Source organism: Fomitopsis serialis (assembly GCF_022376445.1).
Source record: "Fomitopsis serialis strain Sig1Antser10 chromosome Unknown B0H18scaffold_44, whole genome shotgun sequence".
Lineage (NCBI taxonomy): Eukaryota > Fungi > Basidiomycota > Agaricomycetes > Polyporales > Fomitopsidaceae > Fomitopsis > Fomitopsis serialis.
The window spans coordinates 1-17,666 of NW_025955004.1; the positions used below are offsets into that span (position 1 = coordinate 1).

General features: G+C 55.2%; 5 protein-coding genes across 5 annotated transcripts; 2 read left to right on the forward strand and 3 right to left on the reverse strand.

The window, feature by feature from the left end:
- Positions 1-3,404: 3,404 nt before the first annotated feature.
- On the forward strand, positions 3,405-3,796 carry B0H18DRAFT_1120167 (uncharacterized protein; the record flags this gene model as incomplete). Its single annotated transcript, XM_048034066.1, has 2 exons — positions 3,405-3,558; positions 3,615-3,796. The coding sequence occupies 2 exons, from the start codon at positions 3,405-3,407 to the stop codon at positions 3,794-3,796; spliced, it is 336 nt and encodes a 111-aa protein (XP_047892135.1).
- An 854-nt stretch (positions 3,797-4,650) lies between these two features.
- Positions 4,651-5,752, reverse strand: B0H18DRAFT_853685 (uncharacterized protein; the record flags this gene model as incomplete). The annotated part of the gene is made up of 5 exons (XM_048039626.1): positions 4,651-4,860; positions 4,959-5,114; positions 5,168-5,344; positions 5,406-5,536; positions 5,602-5,752. Coding segments are annotated over 5 exons (825 nt in total), but the record flags the coding sequence as incomplete, so codon positions are not given.
- Positions 5,753-8,246: 2,494 nt separating this feature from the next.
- B0H18DRAFT_1013482 (uncharacterized protein) lies at positions 8,247-9,734 on the forward strand. Its single transcript, XM_048029104.1, has one exon. It carries the CDS (start codon positions 8,254-8,256, stop codon positions 9,568-9,570), a length of 1,317 nt encoding a protein of 438 aa, XP_047892137.1. The 5' UTR covers positions 8,247-8,253; the 3' UTR covers positions 9,571-9,734.
- A 79-nt stretch (positions 9,735-9,813) lies between these two features.
- B0H18DRAFT_878404 (aspartic peptidase domain-containing protein) lies at positions 9,814-11,901 on the reverse strand (the record flags this gene model as incomplete). Its single annotated transcript, XM_048040620.1, has 8 exons — positions 9,814-10,010; positions 10,071-10,219; positions 10,288-10,565; positions 10,620-10,733; positions 10,782-11,229; positions 11,287-11,581; positions 11,633-11,685; positions 11,741-11,901. The coding sequence occupies 8 exons, from the start codon at positions 11,899-11,901 to the stop codon at positions 9,814-9,816; spliced, it is 1,695 nt and encodes a 564-aa protein (XP_047892138.1).
- A 475-nt stretch (positions 11,902-12,376) lies between these two features.
- B0H18DRAFT_1120171 (uncharacterized protein) lies at positions 12,377-17,626 on the reverse strand (the record flags this gene model as incomplete). The annotated part of the gene is made up of 9 exons (XM_048034067.1): positions 12,377-13,337; positions 13,388-13,673; positions 13,726-13,811; positions 13,863-13,909; positions 13,961-14,440; positions 14,645-15,716; positions 15,781-17,085; positions 17,151-17,202; positions 17,254-17,626. The coding sequence occupies 9 exons, from the start codon at positions 17,624-17,626 to the stop codon at positions 12,377-12,379; spliced, it is 4,662 nt and encodes a 1,553-aa protein (XP_047892139.1).
- Between the last annotated feature and the right edge of the window lie 40 nt (positions 17,627-17,666).

Below are 17,666 nucleotides of genomic sequence, written 5' to 3' on the forward strand. Positions count from 1 at the left end.
CGCGCCGAGGAGGAGTGTTGAGGTCGCGCCGCGATCTCGATCTCCGCCACCGTGCACGTGACATACCGCCGGGGGTGGTTCGTCCGTTTCCGCCTCTCTCCCTCTTTCCTCAGTCGAAGTTGAACCACGACTGAGGTAAGCCCCCGCACACATACTATACAATACGTTCAGTAGCTAACTACCTAGCAGCGTCTGACCGAACGTCTAGGTAGATTAATCTAAGTCGAAGTTGAACCACGACTGAGCGTCTGACCGAACGTCTAGTCTCTACAGAGAAGTGTAGAAAGTCTGACTGCGAACCACTCGTATTTATGTTGGAGCAGGGTGGCCATAAGGTTAAAGGGATCCTCAAGCATGCCACCGTCCGAGCTGCATGCTCCTACGGACGGCCCCACGGACGTCCCAGGTCGGAGTGATGTGTGGCCATACAAGCCACTGCGCTCGGAGGTCAGATCGACTTCAGTGCGACATATGATGACCTAAGCGGTGACCTCGCGCACGCAACAATTCGACGCGGTTGCACGACGCGGCGCAGTTTTCTGCGATGGGCTCCTGCGGATTGATAGACACCGATAAGACTTGAGCTGCCAGCATGTGTGGTTCAGGTCAGGCCGTTGTGTTGTAGTTGCAAAACTGTCGCGGATGACGTCCAGATAGAGAGGATGCTAATCAAATCAAACTCTGGTGCCGTTAGTCGGGCTCGACGCACGATTGGGCGATACATACAGACGAATCCGAAAAGCTCTGGTTGCCTTCGCAGACATGTGACACCAATGACCAGACGCACTGCCGAAGAAAGTCAAGGAAATGACATCATGATATGAACGGATCATAGAAACAAGAGACCGACAGACGGGTGAAATTCTAGAGCCACGTCACAGACAAGATCTGATACGCAGTGGTGGACGCGTAGCGCAGTTACTGTAGCATTCCCAGAGACATCAGCAGGCCCGAGATGGTCCTCAGGCTGTCCATTCGAACCGAGGCCATCGCCAATCCAGTACTTGCGTCGTAGTTGGCCCTCCGTGCCGCGCGGGTTTATAGACTTACCACCCACTGACTGCTGTATGGAATCCCGTGACATCGGCTGATCCGAACGCTCACGCCGCAATGTTCATACCCGCACATGTGTTAGCTAGAAATGAGGCGCATGTCAGGGCAGAAACATAAGCGCAATGAATACTACTCACATTTGGCAGACGAAGGATGTGAGGCCTTGAGAAATAACGGGACAGTCAACTATCAGCGCGACTATCGGATCGCTCATCAATCCGAGTCTCTGCGCAAGAGATAGCAGGATGCTTCTCTGCGTTGTGCAGGATCGCGGAGGGTGCGGACGGACTCGTAGTATTACATTAGCCGATTCTGCCTCCGAGTGCGCCACTTGTGGCTCTTCAAGCTTCAAACGTCAAGACTCGAGCAAGAAGAAAGTCATCCCCAGGAACTCGAGGATAGCTGCCTTGACATCGGTTTGCCAGTTGTCGAACAGTCCTGTATGCTGAGCACAGCGTTTAGGAACAGATCGAGGACTAGTACTGTAACGGTGAGGCTATAGAGATGCCATACAGGAGCCACGTTTTCAGGCTAGCGCATCAGGGATTGTGTCAGCCTCATCCCTGTCTGGAGTCATGGGCGGACGTACCAAGCTGACTGCTATAGTAGTCGTCCATGTGTCCGCGGCGACCGCGACCAAGCCGCCGATGGTAAAGTCCAAGATTCCACTGGCAAGTCCGCACGAGTCACTTTTGTCTAGACGCTCAAGATCATATCGCTACGAGACGCCACGTCGAAGTCACAGTCGAAGTATTGACCAGAATTGCCGCCCAGCATCAGGAAAACCCTCTTTTAGCAATAACGACGAATGTTGTATTATTACCGCGAAAGACAAGTAATTGTAGCCATTCGTATGTTCGCTGTAGTAGCAGTATATTCGCTATGGTCGAGAACTCAAATATGAATAACACGATATTGCGAAGAATGCAGCCGTGTTCGGGCCAGGGTTCTACACTATTATATGGATCATTCCCTTTATTCTCTTATTGTTCGCAGTACATTCAGCACACAGACACGTAGGTATCAGAAAACGTGGAATGCATTATAATGTACTGTTGACGATCCAGGACAATACAGCCAGTACTACTACTACTACTACTACTCGTCGGCGAGCTACTTCTAATGTATAATACTTGTGAACCACTCGAGATCGGTACGTATCCATCGTATGGCTCCGGCCAACACTTGATGTATGGGCGAGAGAAAGCACGGACATGCGAGCTAGCGGATGGCCGAGCAGAAGCATGAGTGAACGGGAGCGGGTGGGTGGACAACTAGATCGGGTGGACAAGTGGGCGGGCGAAAGAGCGCGCGGGCGAGAGATGGGTGAGCGAAAGGGAGCACGGGCAAGATTGGACGTGGGCAAGACGCGGCGCGGGCAAGAGGCAGCACAGGCAGGAGATGGTGCAGGCGAAAGGAGGCACTGGCGGGCGAGCAGGCGGGCGAGCGGGCGAGAGAGGGCGGGCGGGCGAGAGAGGGCGGGCGCGGCGAGAACTTGAAGCCACCGGCGGACGCATGCGCAAGAACGACGGGTCGGCAGATGAGCGAGCTCGCAGGAGGATGAGTGTGCGGGCGGGCAAGAGCGGGTGGGCGAGCGAGGTATTGAGAAGGTGAACTTGGGCAGACGAGTGTGCAGATGAGAGTGGGCAGACGAGAGCAGGCTAGCGAGTGGGCGGACGAGAGCGGGCTAGCGAGTGTGTGAGTGAGCAGGCTGACGCTTCGACGCGTGAGCTAGCAAGAGGGCAACGGTGAGTGGGCAAGAGCAGGCGATAGCTACTCACCGGCCCTTCCATTCTCAAGCTCAGCCTCAATGAACTGGATCGCGGCGACGACGTGACCGAGGACTTCTGCGCCGTCTTCGGTGTCATCGAGGTTGATTTGCAGTCTCTTAGGGCCTGTGGGGCGCCCGTCTGGCTTGAGCTTTGGACCCTACAGAGAGGCACGCACCTCGTGGATGCGTACGCAGCCGCGCATCGCAATACGGACGTTATGGATGTTGTACCCACGGAGCTTCTCCGTGTTCAACGCGCTCGAGAGGTCGCCGATATCCACCGTGCTCGCGAATTTGCGTTGTTGATGTTGACGAGTCGTTTACCCCGAGCGTGACGGCAGGGAAAGGGAGGACGAGTGTGGAATCATGCGACGGCGACGTCGCCGACGTGGCGATGTGAGCATGTGATCTCGTTCAGGGCAGACATTCCTGCCCTTATGCCATCTGAGTTTACCGTCTCTCGACTGGCCGCCGCTCCCAGTACAGTACTGGCCAGCGACGTCGACCCATTCTTTGAATCTTTCGTTCATCGCGCGTGCCCTGAAGACCCCACAGCAGCCGTGCCACGCAGCACCCCCTTATGTCCGAGTCGACCCCACCTAACCACTGCATCATCATCAACCGGTCCGTCGACGTCGCGCCAGGTGGCGCCATCAACGAGCACCGACAGACGCTTGTCGGTGCCGTGCTCAGCCTCTTTCAGGGCAAGCCGAGGGCGCCGTCTACGAAGACCCGTAAGTCGTTGTTTCCTTACACCACCCCCTTCTCACACAGCCAGCCTGCCAACCAGCGACGACCGTGGCCAAGAGTGTTGGCAGGATGTCGATCATCGCTCAGTTCTACGGCCTCCCTGAGCTCGACCGCGCCTCCAATACGAAGTCCGTGCAGATCACCGCCGCGGACGCACCGTCCACAACTTCCTTTCATGGCCTCCAGAAGTGCGCATCTTGTGCCGAAGACAATCTCGTTTGACACCATCTGAGTCATGACGAGCACCGTTGACATTACCAGTAAGATTGGCTCATTCACTTACCTACTCGTCTGTCCGCCTGCCTGCATCCACACATCCGCTCGTCTGTCCATTCACTTGTTTATTTGCTTGCCCTCCTCATTGTTCGCTCACTTTGTTACCTCTCGCTCACTCGCCCGCCATCACCGGCCCGGCTGTCATGTGCATGTCGTGTGCATAAATTGCATGACTGCGTGAGGAACTTGTTCCCCCCGCCAAGCTCAGCATGTATAACCTCCCGAAGGTGTGGCTCGGTGGATGATTTGGTTCCGACCTTGTAATATAGTCCGTAATTTTGAAGACATCATGTACCCAGTGAGAGGAATATATGAAAATTACTGGTTGTGCGAGAAACGAGTACAGGTTTCGGAGTAATACTCGCGAATACGAGCGGTGCGATCCATGGATCTGTAATGACAATTTATTATTGAGCGTTCGGCGGTGTTCCGATTATTCTTGAACATTTTAGATTGTTACCGCGAATTACGGGGGGAGGGTTTTCCTGATGCAAGTTGCAGAGTGCATCACCGAAACTACTGTTTCTACAAAATACGCTTCAGGCCGGGCCCACCGACCACAGCCCCATATCCGTGGCTCCTTCAGTACCCGCAGACAGCCACTGGCAGCAGCCCGGGCTCACCGGGAGTCCCACTGTCCACTATTGTCCCACAACTTCATTCTGAGTGCTGTACGGCCACGAGGATGAACCGCCGAGTGGTTCAGATGGGGATCAGTGGTATGCGCACCAAGGGGAGTCGCAAGGTCGCAAAGTAGTGAGATATCCTCAGCGAACTGAGATACCTTCCAACGCCGCCGCCAATAGAAGTGCAGAAGAGCCGTCATTTGACAGCACCCTGGTCTCCTCCATATCCCGCAGCAGTTTATCAATATACTCCCCCGCACCCGACAAATGCGCCACGCGAGCCGCAGCCGCATGGAGGCGCAAGTAGTCTGGAGACGGTAGGGGAAGCTTCTCGGGGTCCGGAGTCGTGAAAGTCATTGTCGGCGGTATTTCCCTCCGATACATCTCGTGTGTAGACTTGGGCGTGTATGTGTGTGGCGTGTTCTAAGCAACATCATTATTTGTGGACTCGTCGGCAGAGATATCAGTTGGTAGGTACTCACAGTGCTTTCAAGCCACAATTTGAGCCTATCAAAGAAGGAATGCTCATTGAGGCGGAGTGTCATCACGTTCTCCAGCCGATGAATGTTGGCGCCGTTGAGTTCATCGAGCACCCGAGTGTTTCCGAAGACAGCCCATACTGGAGCAGCATATTTGTGCTAAGAATAGGTGATTCGTAACCTCAGGCCAGCACAAAACTAAGAAGGCGTACATTCGCACCATCTTGATCAGTACCCGATGTCCCAACGTTTGCGGATCCAGAGAAGATGTGGGCTGCATGGGTGATCGTAATGGGAGCATTGGCTGGGAGGATATGGGGCTTCCGTTCGACAGAAAACATGTCAAATGCGCCAGTGAGCATGCATCGGTAACCATCCCGTATGAAGGCCTGGCGATCAGCGTAAGTGAGAAAGCGATGTTGTGAGCGGCGGTGAGTGTACACAAAACACCTTTTGTTTTGCTGTCGTATGATCTTGGGGCGCCTCTTCCAGCAGATATTTTAGACTTTCATGCATGCCATCGAACGAGGGCCTTGAAGGGCGAGTTGATGGAGTTGAAGTGCGGCCTTTGACAGCTCGGACTGCAGCGCAGTATATACGTTTCACCATCTGCTCTCTACACCGAGTAGCACATAGGGGTACTCACAGCAATGGAGGTAACGATTGATGTATAGTATCGCCAGACGTTCGAAGTCATCGTCGTCACTACATGAGTTGATTTCGCGGGCAAGGAAGTCGCGACCTGTATCACTGGGGGTTTCGAGCATAGAGTAGCCCAGGATTCTCGTGCGTACAAGGGCGGTGGCGTCGCTAGTTGTATTGCCGACCTGTTCATAATGGAGGCATTTGGCATACGCGTCCTGCCATGGCTGGAATACGTAGGTGTTCACTGGTAAAGGTTGAGGCATTGGGTGTTGTACGCGGAGTAGCGTGACTCATCTAGAGCAGTGCGCCGAGCAGAACTCGCATTACTGAGTGACAGCGGTCCATCCCTTCTTGACCTCGCACCACCATCATCCCCCTTTAGCGCCCGCGCTATCGGCACCCATCTGCCCTTTCTCTCGCCCGTCCCATCCTCACTCAGTGTCAAGACTCGCCCAACTCGACCCCCACACTCCTTTCTTCCCTATATCGACCAACTCGATAATGAATCGGGACCGTGGACGACCTCAAAAAACCGATCGCGGGTTGCAGACCCGATCCCCTTCCTGTCCCATCGATCCCGCTCCCGCTACGCCAGGCCTGAGCTTGCCCCTCGCTACACGAAAACTGCCACTGCTGGGGAGGAGGTCTCCGCAATTACACAGCACCCACAGCCAAGCAGGGCGAGGCGCCCTTTGGGCGAGGACTGGATCATGTCGGCGGGCCCCCGACTCGCTTAAAAATCCTTCGACACAAACGATGCCGTTGGGGGGAGTCGTTCTCGGCGCCACCCTCGTTGGTTGACACCAGCCCTGGGGGTTTTGAGCGTGCTATACATTGGGCTGCAAGCGGCATTGTGAAGGCGGACACGGTGCAGGGGGGGCGGGGGCTCTGGGAGCGCCCTTGGTGATGTGATGGATAAGCGCCTATCGTAACTACAGGCGCGCTCAACGCGCCTTCGCGGGGAGATTATGATGGTTAAGTGGCCCACCTTACGGGTCACTGGGGGATGATGAAGACCAGGACGATACCTACGACTGCCCACACCCCGACACGCCTTGGATGCAGGAGGGGCAGGGGCTGGGAGGGTGGTGAGGTCGCAGGGAGGCGGGGTTCTCGGGATCTGGGGATCCATGCTGCAACACGGTCTGCTCACGTCGGACATCCCTTATTATTGTTGCCCCGCATGTACCTACCGTACGGGCCTAAAACATGGAGAATAAAAAAAAAAAAAAAAAAAAAAAAAAAGAGTGACAGCGGTCGGCGGCGGGCGCCACCGTGAAGGCGTAGGGACGCGTGACCGCGTCCGGACCTCACGCGCACGCCCAACGCACGCCTCACCGACACCATAAAGCTCAGGTATGTACAGTATACCAGTCAACTCCGGCAATTTGCCTCTACATACTTGATTGATCTTATGATGAAGCCGAGAATTCAGCTCACAGTATTCGACTGACCGAGTACCACAGGCGGTCAGTATCAAAATGACAGTGATACGGTCGATGTCGGCTGGCATTTCAGCGTTGTCTACGTTCCTACCTTCCAGTCAACGCCGACCGGGTGTCATCTCATGACCTGAGATTATTGAACAAAAGTATGTTATCGCGAAGGTATTTAGTTGCGTCCGAAGCTCAGACCACAGGAGACAATTGGGTGGTTTTCTGTCGTAAGTAACATGAGAAACGACAACTTCGTAGCACGATGGTATGACCTACGAATACAATGATGTCGATCAACTGCGTTTAACCCTTTTTATCAGCTCGTGCATACAGGAGACAGACCCCGTTACGCACCGACACGAGCGCGCTTAGATCCACGCACGCGTTGCACACGCGGCCACCGGATCGCGACAAGGCGCGTTTTCGAGTCTTCGACCCAGCACTGCTACTAGACGTGTCCAGCCATCTAGCTGATTTCTCTCAAGGACGATAACAGGTTTGTGGTCAGCGATGGAAGTAAGCCAACGTAGTCAGCCGATATAATGTGCTTGTGCTTACTGACGTGTCTCAGGTGGTAACCTCTACTACCGAAAACGATTCGCCGCGAGACCTGGACGACGCCTTGGAGAATCTCTACGAAGCCCTTGGACGGCTTTCAAGCTTGGTAGGAAATGTGTTGGACGCTTGTCCTGCGAGGTGAGGAAAGGTGTTTGAATTCTACCTGATGGTATTTTGCTCATCATCGAGGGCTCCTAGGACTAGCCAGGTGAGTATCGTAATGGCCCAGATTAGAGATCCCAGCATACAGAAAGTTCCTCGTACAGCTCAAGCAGTGGCAACATGTCTGGCATGAGCCGATCACGAGGCTCGATAAAGCGACGTCTGTGCTGAGGACGCTGCGAAATCATTTCTGCCTAGTGGCTGCTCTGCCGCCTGACATCTGGCGCAGGATATTCTATCTCGGATTCGTCTCCCTGGACCAAGAGGCGTTGAGCTCCGATGCCCCCCCAGGCTGCATCCAGGTACCGTTGCGCACGGATTTGCACGGTCTCTTCACCATCACCGCAGTATGTCACTATTGGCGCGATATCTGCGTTTCGACGCCCATGCTTTGGAGTCAACTTGCCAATGGCGCTCCCGGGCTCCAGAAGCTGGTTCTCAAACATCATCCCACCGTGCCTCTCACAATGTCTCTCACATGCGATGTCCCTCGCAACATGCAGATGCTTTCAGACATACCAAATCCGCGATGCAAAGCATTGCATTGGGTCTCTTGCAGGCATCACATTATTGCTCAAAGCAGACAACTCCCTATCTCCGGTGCAGATCTCGAGACTCTCGTACTAGGAGGGAACCCGACGTGCGCATGTCATACCCAACCCCTGCCTTTGAGGTCGTCTCAGGACACTACCTTGTTTGATGATGATACTCCCCGTCTACGCAGTGTGTCGTTGGTCGGCCTAACCTGGGTGCCGATGAACCGTTTTTCGACCCTCACCCAACTCCTGATAGGCCGTTGTGTCTGGCGCCACCCCGTCGCTTCTATACTCGACCTGCTTCGGGACACCCCTCATTTGGTGGACCTCGTACTCTCGAACATGTTCCAAAGACCACCAGACGAACCTAACATCCCTGAGGTGGCAGGAAAGGTCCGTTTGCGTAGTCTCCGACGGCTCGCGCTGCGCAACATCGGAGACCGGAGTATCGCTTTGATACTTTCCAAGTTGGACATGGCATCGCAGTCCGTCACTGTCATCGGCCATTGGATCCCCCGCCGCTCCTTTGGTAATATGGGGCGGGAATTACCTGAAGGCCTCTCTAGGCTTACGTGTATGCGACCCATTGGCATGCATCTCAGAATCTTGCCAGCCTCCCGAGAGGACCAGGTCCATGGTCAAGGCCATCTCACTCTGTCTATTGCCGCCGTCAACGAGCACGCCGGCGTACTTCTCAAGGACAAAGTCGTCCGCCCGAATCGTCTAAGATACGACTTCCCTGCCAGTGTTTTCCAACTCTCGCATCTGCACGATTTATGGTGCCTGGATACGCGGCACTGTCCCAGGAAGGATCCATGGCCCTCACGACTGTGGTCTTCCTTATTGCCGGAGTTGACAGCCATGGAGAACCTCACGATTTTTGATTCCAGTCTTCCTCACATCGTCCAATCGCTCAATACCCCTGAGTCCGTGCTCATGCGAGGGTGGTCGTTATGCCCTCGCTTGACGAGAATCACCGTCCTCGTGTCGCGCAGGTACCTGCCAATCAACGAGGTGATGTCGAAGCTCGCCATGATACGAGAGCGGATACGGTTCTCGCACATCACCATTGGATATCTCCCGGATTACACGGGAACAAGGCTATCTCGAAGCGATCGAGACCGCCTTGACGAATCTTATGAGTACCTCGATCTCGACGGGGTCCCTCCTGTGTCGCCTCCATGGCCCGACCAGTCCCAACTCCCAGATATGCCCGCCGCATATTGGCCATCGTTCGAGCGGTGGTCCAGTTGCATGGCACCCGACGACTCCTACTGATTTGGCCCAATCAGGACGTACATAGGCGAGAGCCGTCAGTCGCAGTTTGCTGTAATCGGACACTCTGGCTCAACATCAGCGTGCGCAGTATAGTGCTCTCACAACCTATGCGTTCACAATTCTATCATTGGTGGGTATGGTGGGTATCCGTTGATACAAGACAAATCACTATGTATGACATCAATAAAAATACAAATAGAATGAACTCCGAGATGAATGACAGTTCTGAGACGTGTTCGTTATTCATAAGTATGTTATTCCAAGGAGCACGAGTCCAGTGGCTGCAGCGAGGGCAAGAGAGGTCCATGCTTTTGGACTGAGCGCGGACGTGAAGGCGCTGCTCGCAAGGGACGGGAGATCGGAGTGTGTCGCTTGCGGGACACCATTCACCGCAGTGCGTGACGATATTGCTGTCCCAGTGGGCGCAGGTTCGGCCACCGCTAGTCAAGGGCAAAGTGTCACTATATGCTTTTGCTCGTCATATCCAATCCGTCACGCACTAGGGAATTGGCCGCCGGAAGCCAGCACGTCTTGAATAGCTTGCTGCAGCTGGTTCGCGACATCAGAAGGGACTGTCGATAGCAGCCCGACTTTGGGAGGATCCTGAGACGGGTTCGTGATGTTTCCATAATGGTAAGCGACTAGCGCACTGAATTGAAAGCGGAATAAAACTCTTGTGGGCGATCATCACCAATGACAAAGAGGCTCAGTACTTACGACTTCAAGAACGGGTCGCCCAGGCTCCAGCTGTACAAGAAGCCGCCTTGGCCGGGAGGATCAGTGACTGCAAGGGCGGGAGTGCATCGCGGGGAGTCTGAGCCAGAGTCGTTCTGCAGTGGGTGCGCGAAGTCTCGAGGGTCGACAGTAAACATAGCGCCACCGATCTGGAAGGTCAAGTTGTGCGCTTCCTTGCAGTCAAACGAGGCGTCAGGACCGTCGAAGTATGCCATGATATGGTCGACGACGTCCCGTGGACCGCGTATGAGAGAGTTGCCCTGTATATTCATCCAATCAGATGATGTGTCCATAGCGGTGCGAACAATACTAACAGTGTCGACAAGGGCAGAGAGCGAAACCGCCGGCGAGGCCAACATGGACCTAGGTAACTTGACGCCATTGAAGTAGACATCGTCCACCGCGACCTCCCATACTAGAGGATACACCTGGAGGAGATTGGTTTATGACGTTCGAACCGCAAGTTGTATGCTCACCTCGTTCGGAGAGTTAGATGGTGGCGGCAGGCCTCCTTCGTCTTTGCTGTAGCCGCGCACCGGGACCCAAGTCAACTGAGAAGTTTGAAGGCCTGCGGGTAAGCCGCCGATGGAGAGCATGCCCGCGTTTCCGCCGATCTGGAATGTGTCACGTTGTAGTGTTGTCGCTACAAGAGGGAGGTCCAGGATGTCTTGTTGAATGAGCCTAGTGAGAAGGGGACCGTAATGCGCAAATGAAGAGATGGCGATGTCAGCGGGTGATTGTGAGGTCCCGTCAGATGCTTGACGCTTCTTCAACATAGCTGGCTTGAGGAATTCGAAGGAAGGGAAGGGCGGCTGGCCGATGGACCCGGTGGATATGTTCGCCGATGGTCCAGGGATTCCACGCTTGGACAGCGAGCTCTGACTGCTCACTATGTCCATTTGAAGCCGCTCGCGCCACATTAAACTGCGTTTCAATGGTCACAAAACAGAATTCAGAACAGAACGCTCATGATAACCAGACCTGATTGGCGGGAACCCAAGCCCCAAGATACCGGCCGATCCGGTTGCGAAGATGGTCGTGTTCGTGCTATTGACTGCGGCGAACGTCTGACTTGCTACGGATAGACTCCCGATGCCGACGGTCTCCTGGCCTATGGGTCCAGATGCGTATGTTCCGGTGCGGGAATCGCCATACAGCAAGAGGACATCAAGACCCGTATCGTTCAGTGATGCAATCGAGTAGAGGGGTACCACACTATCCGTACATTCACCGGAGCATGCGTCAGATACAACCCATAGATCGGATGAACCCGTATCTAGGATATAATTGAGTGAGGATCGGGCTGTCGGGTCCAGAAGACACGTACCCAAAACAAGAGTGGTCTCTGTATCTCCCATAGTGACGGACACAGTGTAGGTGCTTAGTGAGGGATGTTCAGGAGTCAGACAGACAGACATAGCAGTAAGAAGCTTACACGTCCATAAAATCACCTAAACCAGCAGCGCTCATCATCGACGATCGTTTGTGTGACAACGAAGTCACTGTCCGGTACATTGGTAGGTGAATTCCACCATTCGGTTGCGCCGCGACTTGAGAGCCAGAAATGACAGCGAGACCAAGTACAAGGCCGATCATGTTGAACAGGGACATACGCAAGCGTTCACGTCTCGAGGTCCGCATGTCGACTACAGACAGAGGCTCGGAAGTGGAGGTAGGGTAATGTGCACCGCACGGCGCTGCTCGAGACGGTCAAGGGTAAGGAAGAAGCGGAGAGAAAACGAACATACGAGCCTGTTTTGGCAGTTGACACCTCGTCTTCACGATCACTGTGAAGGGTGGCCGTGTGATCGAGGCGGCCCTGCAGATGCATAGAGACCTCGAAGGAGAGCAGTCCAATCCTAGTTGATGCATTGTTTGTATTAGTACATCATCCCAGCGTCCGTGGTACAGAAGGTAGGGAGCGGACGAGGCTTCAGCCTCCGTGATCACAACAGACGCCTGGACACCACACAATAACCATCTAGATACACCCAGGCGCGGAAATGTGCAAAGCATACGAGATACGATAAATAAAGCGTCAGTGCTAGTACAGAAATGAGCAGCCGCACCGCTAGATGGCTTGCCCGTACATCGATTCGCGCGAAGGCTGCTGCGAATGGCTCGGTGTCAAGTCGTCGTCTGGCGGCCGGTCATCGTATCCGTACGATGTATCGGGTGGCACATAGTATGCTGTCTGCTCAGCCGAATCCTGCCACTCGCCAGACGGCTCCCTCACATGCATTTCGAACGTCTCCGGTGTTCCCGGGTCGGCGGACGACGGTCGCATCAAGTGAGGCGGCTGCGAGTATGTCGACACGAGGTCTGAGTTGACAGTCGACATCGGAGGTGTGCGGGTGTATTGCGTCGCAGGAGGTATTGGTGAAGGAGCGGGGATGTCTGAAGCTGAATAGTACGACAAACGTGTCTCGTCAAGGACGCCATGATAGTAGGGTCTGCGAGGGGAAGAGCCCAAGAGGTCTTCGCGCTGAGTGTTTTCATGGAAAGCCTCGTGAGTGGCCGCTCGTCCCATGAGACTCGCAGATGGCGGTGGTGAGATACTGTCCCCGCTGCTCTCGTCCTGTGAGGGTAGCGTCCTGTCAACGTTGACGTGCGAGGCCTCGGACTCGGAGCGATAGTGCGGCTGTTGGAACATCGGCGCCTTCTCAGAGTCGTATCTCGGGTTGTGCTTTCTGTGCCGCCTGTGCTCGATGCCAAGCTGGTCCTTGAGATCGCCCATAACCCACATCTCCCGAACAATGTCTCTGTCCAGGGGCATGTAGGCACTCTTGATGTACTTGACGATGAACCGCGGCGCTGTATGTACTGTTAGCGAAATACATCCTGTGTGGGTAAAGTACTTGCCTAATGCAACCACGACAGACATTATGATAGCCGCCCAGACTGTCACCTCCGAGAAAAGAACCACGACTTCGTCGTTGAAGTTAGGCGTGTTGAAGAACGAATACACCACGATCCACAGGACCATGACCATGGAGGACCCGATGACAACGATCCATGTGATAACTGTCCAACTGGCAAGATCATCAGTGACGGAAGACGTGGTCCTAACAGTTTCACGTACTAGCGAGTGTTCAGACCAACGTAGCTGTTCGCAGCAAAGATAGCGGCGACAGCGACCGTAGTACCCAGATCCGCCTGGGATTCGAACGTCCGGCCGTGATTCCAGGATGCAGGCAGACCCAGTGTCCATGCTAGGTAAGGAATGAAGAACACAACTACCGACTGGTACAGCCCATCGAGCATGTACATCCAGAACTTGGTGCGCGTGTACTCGAGCCCGCGAATGCCGCGGATATACAGCTGTGGGAATGCGAGCGCCGCCTTCGCATTAATGTCCTGGTCAAAGGCTGGAGGCAGTGTTAGTGGGTTTAGCGGTTTGCCGGCTAGAGCAACACTTACCGCCCATGACAATGACCGGCAATGACGTGAAGAGAAGGTTGCAAAGCAGAATAAAAGAGTACTGGTACAGATAAGTAGCGTCGAAACTGCCATCATGGTCAGTGTCCAGGAACATGAATGATAGAGAGCCCACGCACTTATTGAAGATCATATACCAGAACAATGCAAAAGTCCAGATGACATTCTGGGCCAATGCGATCAGCATCACAAACATAGGAACCATTCGCGACAGTACCTTGTAGAAGAAATTGCTGTGCATGTCAGCAACGCGCTGGTATGACCACCTCCCGTGAACAACGAGGAGCTTGGTGAGGTAACGGAACTGAGCGAATGCGTAGTCTGCGGACATGGCAGCTTGCGAGCCCTCGTGGCCGAGTAAGCCGCAACCGATATTCGCCTCCTGAATCATCGCGACGTCATTGGCACCGTCGCCTATAGACAAGGTCATGGCATCCCGGCCGTCCTTGACCAGTTTCACGACGAGCGCCTTCTGTGCAGGTGAGACACGACAGCAGACGACGGTCTCGCATTGCGTAGTGAGGTTGAGAAACATCCCTTGCATCGCCGGAGAGAGCGCATGACGCAGCGTGTCACCGTCAATGACGACCGCGAACGCCGATTGCGCTCCGGCTACGAAGCCTCGTCCTGTTTGTTGACGGAAGGCAGGCCGATCATCGACGCAATCTTGTTGATCCCAGCCTCGATTGTGTTTGCGCTGCCACAGCATCCTCGGCCGAGAGGATCATGATCTCCATGTCGTCTTGAGCAGGTTGCAGCTAAGCCTGAGAGCGGACGTCAAAAAACTCCGTACACCATCTGAGACGACCACCGATCTCGATGGCGGTCTGGACCTTGTCGCCAGTGAGGATCCAGAGTTTGATCCCTGCCTGATGCAAAGTTTCGATGGCCTCTGGCACACCTTCTGGAGCTTGTCTTCGAGCGCAGTCGCTCCAGGATGGTCAACGAATGCTCGATCATCTCGTCGCCTTGTCGATTTCAGCATCGCGGTCGGTGATGGCGCTCGTCGCCGCGTCATAGACACTTTGCCAGTGAGATACTCTTCCTCGCTCAGGTTCCTATACGCAATACAGAGTGTCCGCAAGCCTCCGTTGGCGAATGCCTCCATGTCCTGCGACGTCTTCGCCTTCAGCTCCGGGTCGTGGTCAGGCGCAAGCCGCTCGTAGATGACACTATCCGCGCCCTTCGTGTACAGAACGAGTTGGCCCTGCGGGTTGCGCACAATGACGCTCATCCGTTTCCTCGTGCTGTCAAACTCGATCATCTGCAGCAGTTGATGTCGCTCCGGCTGGCCCATTACCTCGATATCGAAGCCCTCGCGGGTCTTCTGGACGAATGGGAACCCGACGTCGCGAGCAGCAGCGACCAAGGCGGCCTCATCAGGCGACTCGGCTTTGTACTCGAGGTGATAGGGCTGCTCGTGCGGCTCCGGACGATCCGACAGCACACTGTGGCATATTGCAAGGGCACGGAAGAAGGCGATCAGGTGCGAACGTTGCTCCGACGCCTTGTTTGCGAGGTCCTCTGCAAGCTGGGGCGAGATAAGAGTCAACTTCTGCTGTTGAAGGTACCGATTCTTGAACGCCCGCGACATCTTCGTGAGCATGTCGTCCTTGAGGCGGCGTAGCACGTCCTCTTGCTCTTGCGGGTCGAGAGCGTCCTGTACGCCGGCACGCTTGGCAGCACCGCGCTGGGCTTCCGTGACACCTTCGCCATACGCAACGCCGTGCACTGAACACTTCTGGAACTCCATGACGTTCTGTGTCAACGTGCCAGTCTTGTCCGAGAAGATGTACTCGATCTGCCCGAGGTCGTCCGAAATATTCCACGTCTTGGGCGTGCACGCAGCGTTTAGAGGCTTGTAGTACATGTCGATGTCTTGGGAAATGAAGAATGCCTGGATCGTCTTGACAATCTCGATGGAGATGTACAGTGAGATCGGAACGATGTTTTGGAAGGCAATCAGACACGACCTGTCAATTGAGGCATGGTATTTAGCATGCAAAGAGTGATCGGAGCAGAGTTCAGATGGCTTACACGAAGGTGACTACAGCGTTGAGGACATTGCTGTTGGACGGCTGCGAGCCCTGTTCGAAAAAGTCGGCGCTCGTTCCGCTCTTCGCATCGTACAAGCCGTTTGCGATCGCACAGATGAGGCACATGATGATGAGGATGACGAAGTTCACGATAACGTTGAAGTTCGTCTCCTTCTCAATCTTCGACCGCTTGGACGGGGTCGCGCCACCGTTGAGCATGATCTTCGTGTCCGGACCGGTGAACACGACAAGACCGATGACCCATGCTGTGTTGCGCAGCGTGCAACCTCGCAAGAGCAGCTCGTTGATCGAGACCGACTCCTGCTTCATTCCCCCGTTCTCCGTGTCCCTGTAACGGAGGACGCCATGGTACAAGTAGAGGTTCTGGTGCGGTGGCTCGGAATCCAGGATGAAAGACGAGCGCTCGAGATCCTCTTCCGAGGTGATAGCGGACGTCGCGCGCACGGACTTGCGTGGCTTCAGGTTCGTTTCGCCGTCCAGGTTCTTCGTCTCCACATAGCACATGTTGTCCGGATCGGAGGTCGACAGTACGACGATGTCCGCGGGGATCTGCTCATTCTCGCGTAGGAGCACGATGTCACCGACCTCAAGTTTCTTCCACAACGTCCGCTCCCACCGCGCGAAGCCCGCTGTCCGCTGCCCATCATTGACGACGCCCATGCTCGACCGCGAGTGCACCGATTCCTGGTATATCGCGAGCGTGCCCGACCCGCCCGACCATGAACCAAGGCCAGCGCGGTGTGTCCGATGCGGGGCGCCGGGCACGCCAGCGCCCTGATTTGGCGGATAGCTGTGATTTTCCATGCTGGGCATCCTGTGTATCACTTTCGGACTTGCGCCAGGGCTGTCGAGCTTGTGGGCGAGTGACGCATCCGGCGGAAGCGACGTGAACGACGGATTGGGATCTTGGGATGCACGCACGCTGACGAGTTCGCCTTCCAATCCCTTGCTGAGTATGATCTCCATGCCCTCCTGTGCTTCTCGCTCCCGCAGCTTGCGCACGCCCTTCGTGATGCGCCCGGGTGGATTGATACGCAGCAGCCGCTCGAACCATGAGCGCGGGTCCGTGAGCTGATTCACGTTTCGCCACTGCCCCAGCTTCGTCGCTGCCGAGGTGTTAACTTCCTCGTCGAGACTGGCTCGGCGGTAGTCCTCGACGCCATCCTTGATCGCTGTCACCGCCAGGATAAAGATAAGAGGGAGAGCCGCGAGCTGAGGCGTCGTTGCACCGAACACGCTGAATATCTGCAGAATAGCGAGGGCCAGGAAGTATATGTTCGCAACGCTGGGAACCGGAAGGCATGTGTCAGCACTCGGACGCCGTGTTCCCAGAGTATCGATTCAGCGTACCGTCGGAACTGTTCATAGAGGTTCTTCGGGAGGAACGTGAGGATAGTGTACTCTGTTGCTAATTTCAGCATCGCGAGAGTCGCACTCATATAAGGCTACTCACTGCTCGTGCGGACCTTATTCCTCTTGTACTGGACCAATGGCTCCCCGCGATGGTCTACGTCTTCGCGGGGCAGTGGACAGTTCACGTACACCTTTCTCCGCGATCCGGTGACGTGCGGGGCCGACGCCTCGCCTCCACCCGACGGGTCCTGCGACCCACGGCGCTGCTGCTCCTTCTTCTTCTGCGACCTCCTATGGAACACGCCCTTCACTGACAATTTCCGCTTCTGCTTGCGATCCTCCTGGCGTGCAGACTCAGCGATAGTGCTGGCCGCCGTGCGCACGGTGCGCAAACGAAGGTCCGGGTCGACGGTATCATGTTCCTCGTCGGTAGAGTCGTCGTCGGGTGGTGGGTGTCGCTGTAGGTAAGACATGCAGGGTTATGACGACTGGGCCAGCGTTGCCAGATGAGAA

Bases quoted from the DNA above. Each gene is read 5' to 3' on its own strand.
- B0H18DRAFT_1013482 (XM_048029104.1), top strand. From the start codon at position 8,254: ATGCAGATGCTTTCAGACATACCAAATCCGCGATGCAAAGCATTGCAT.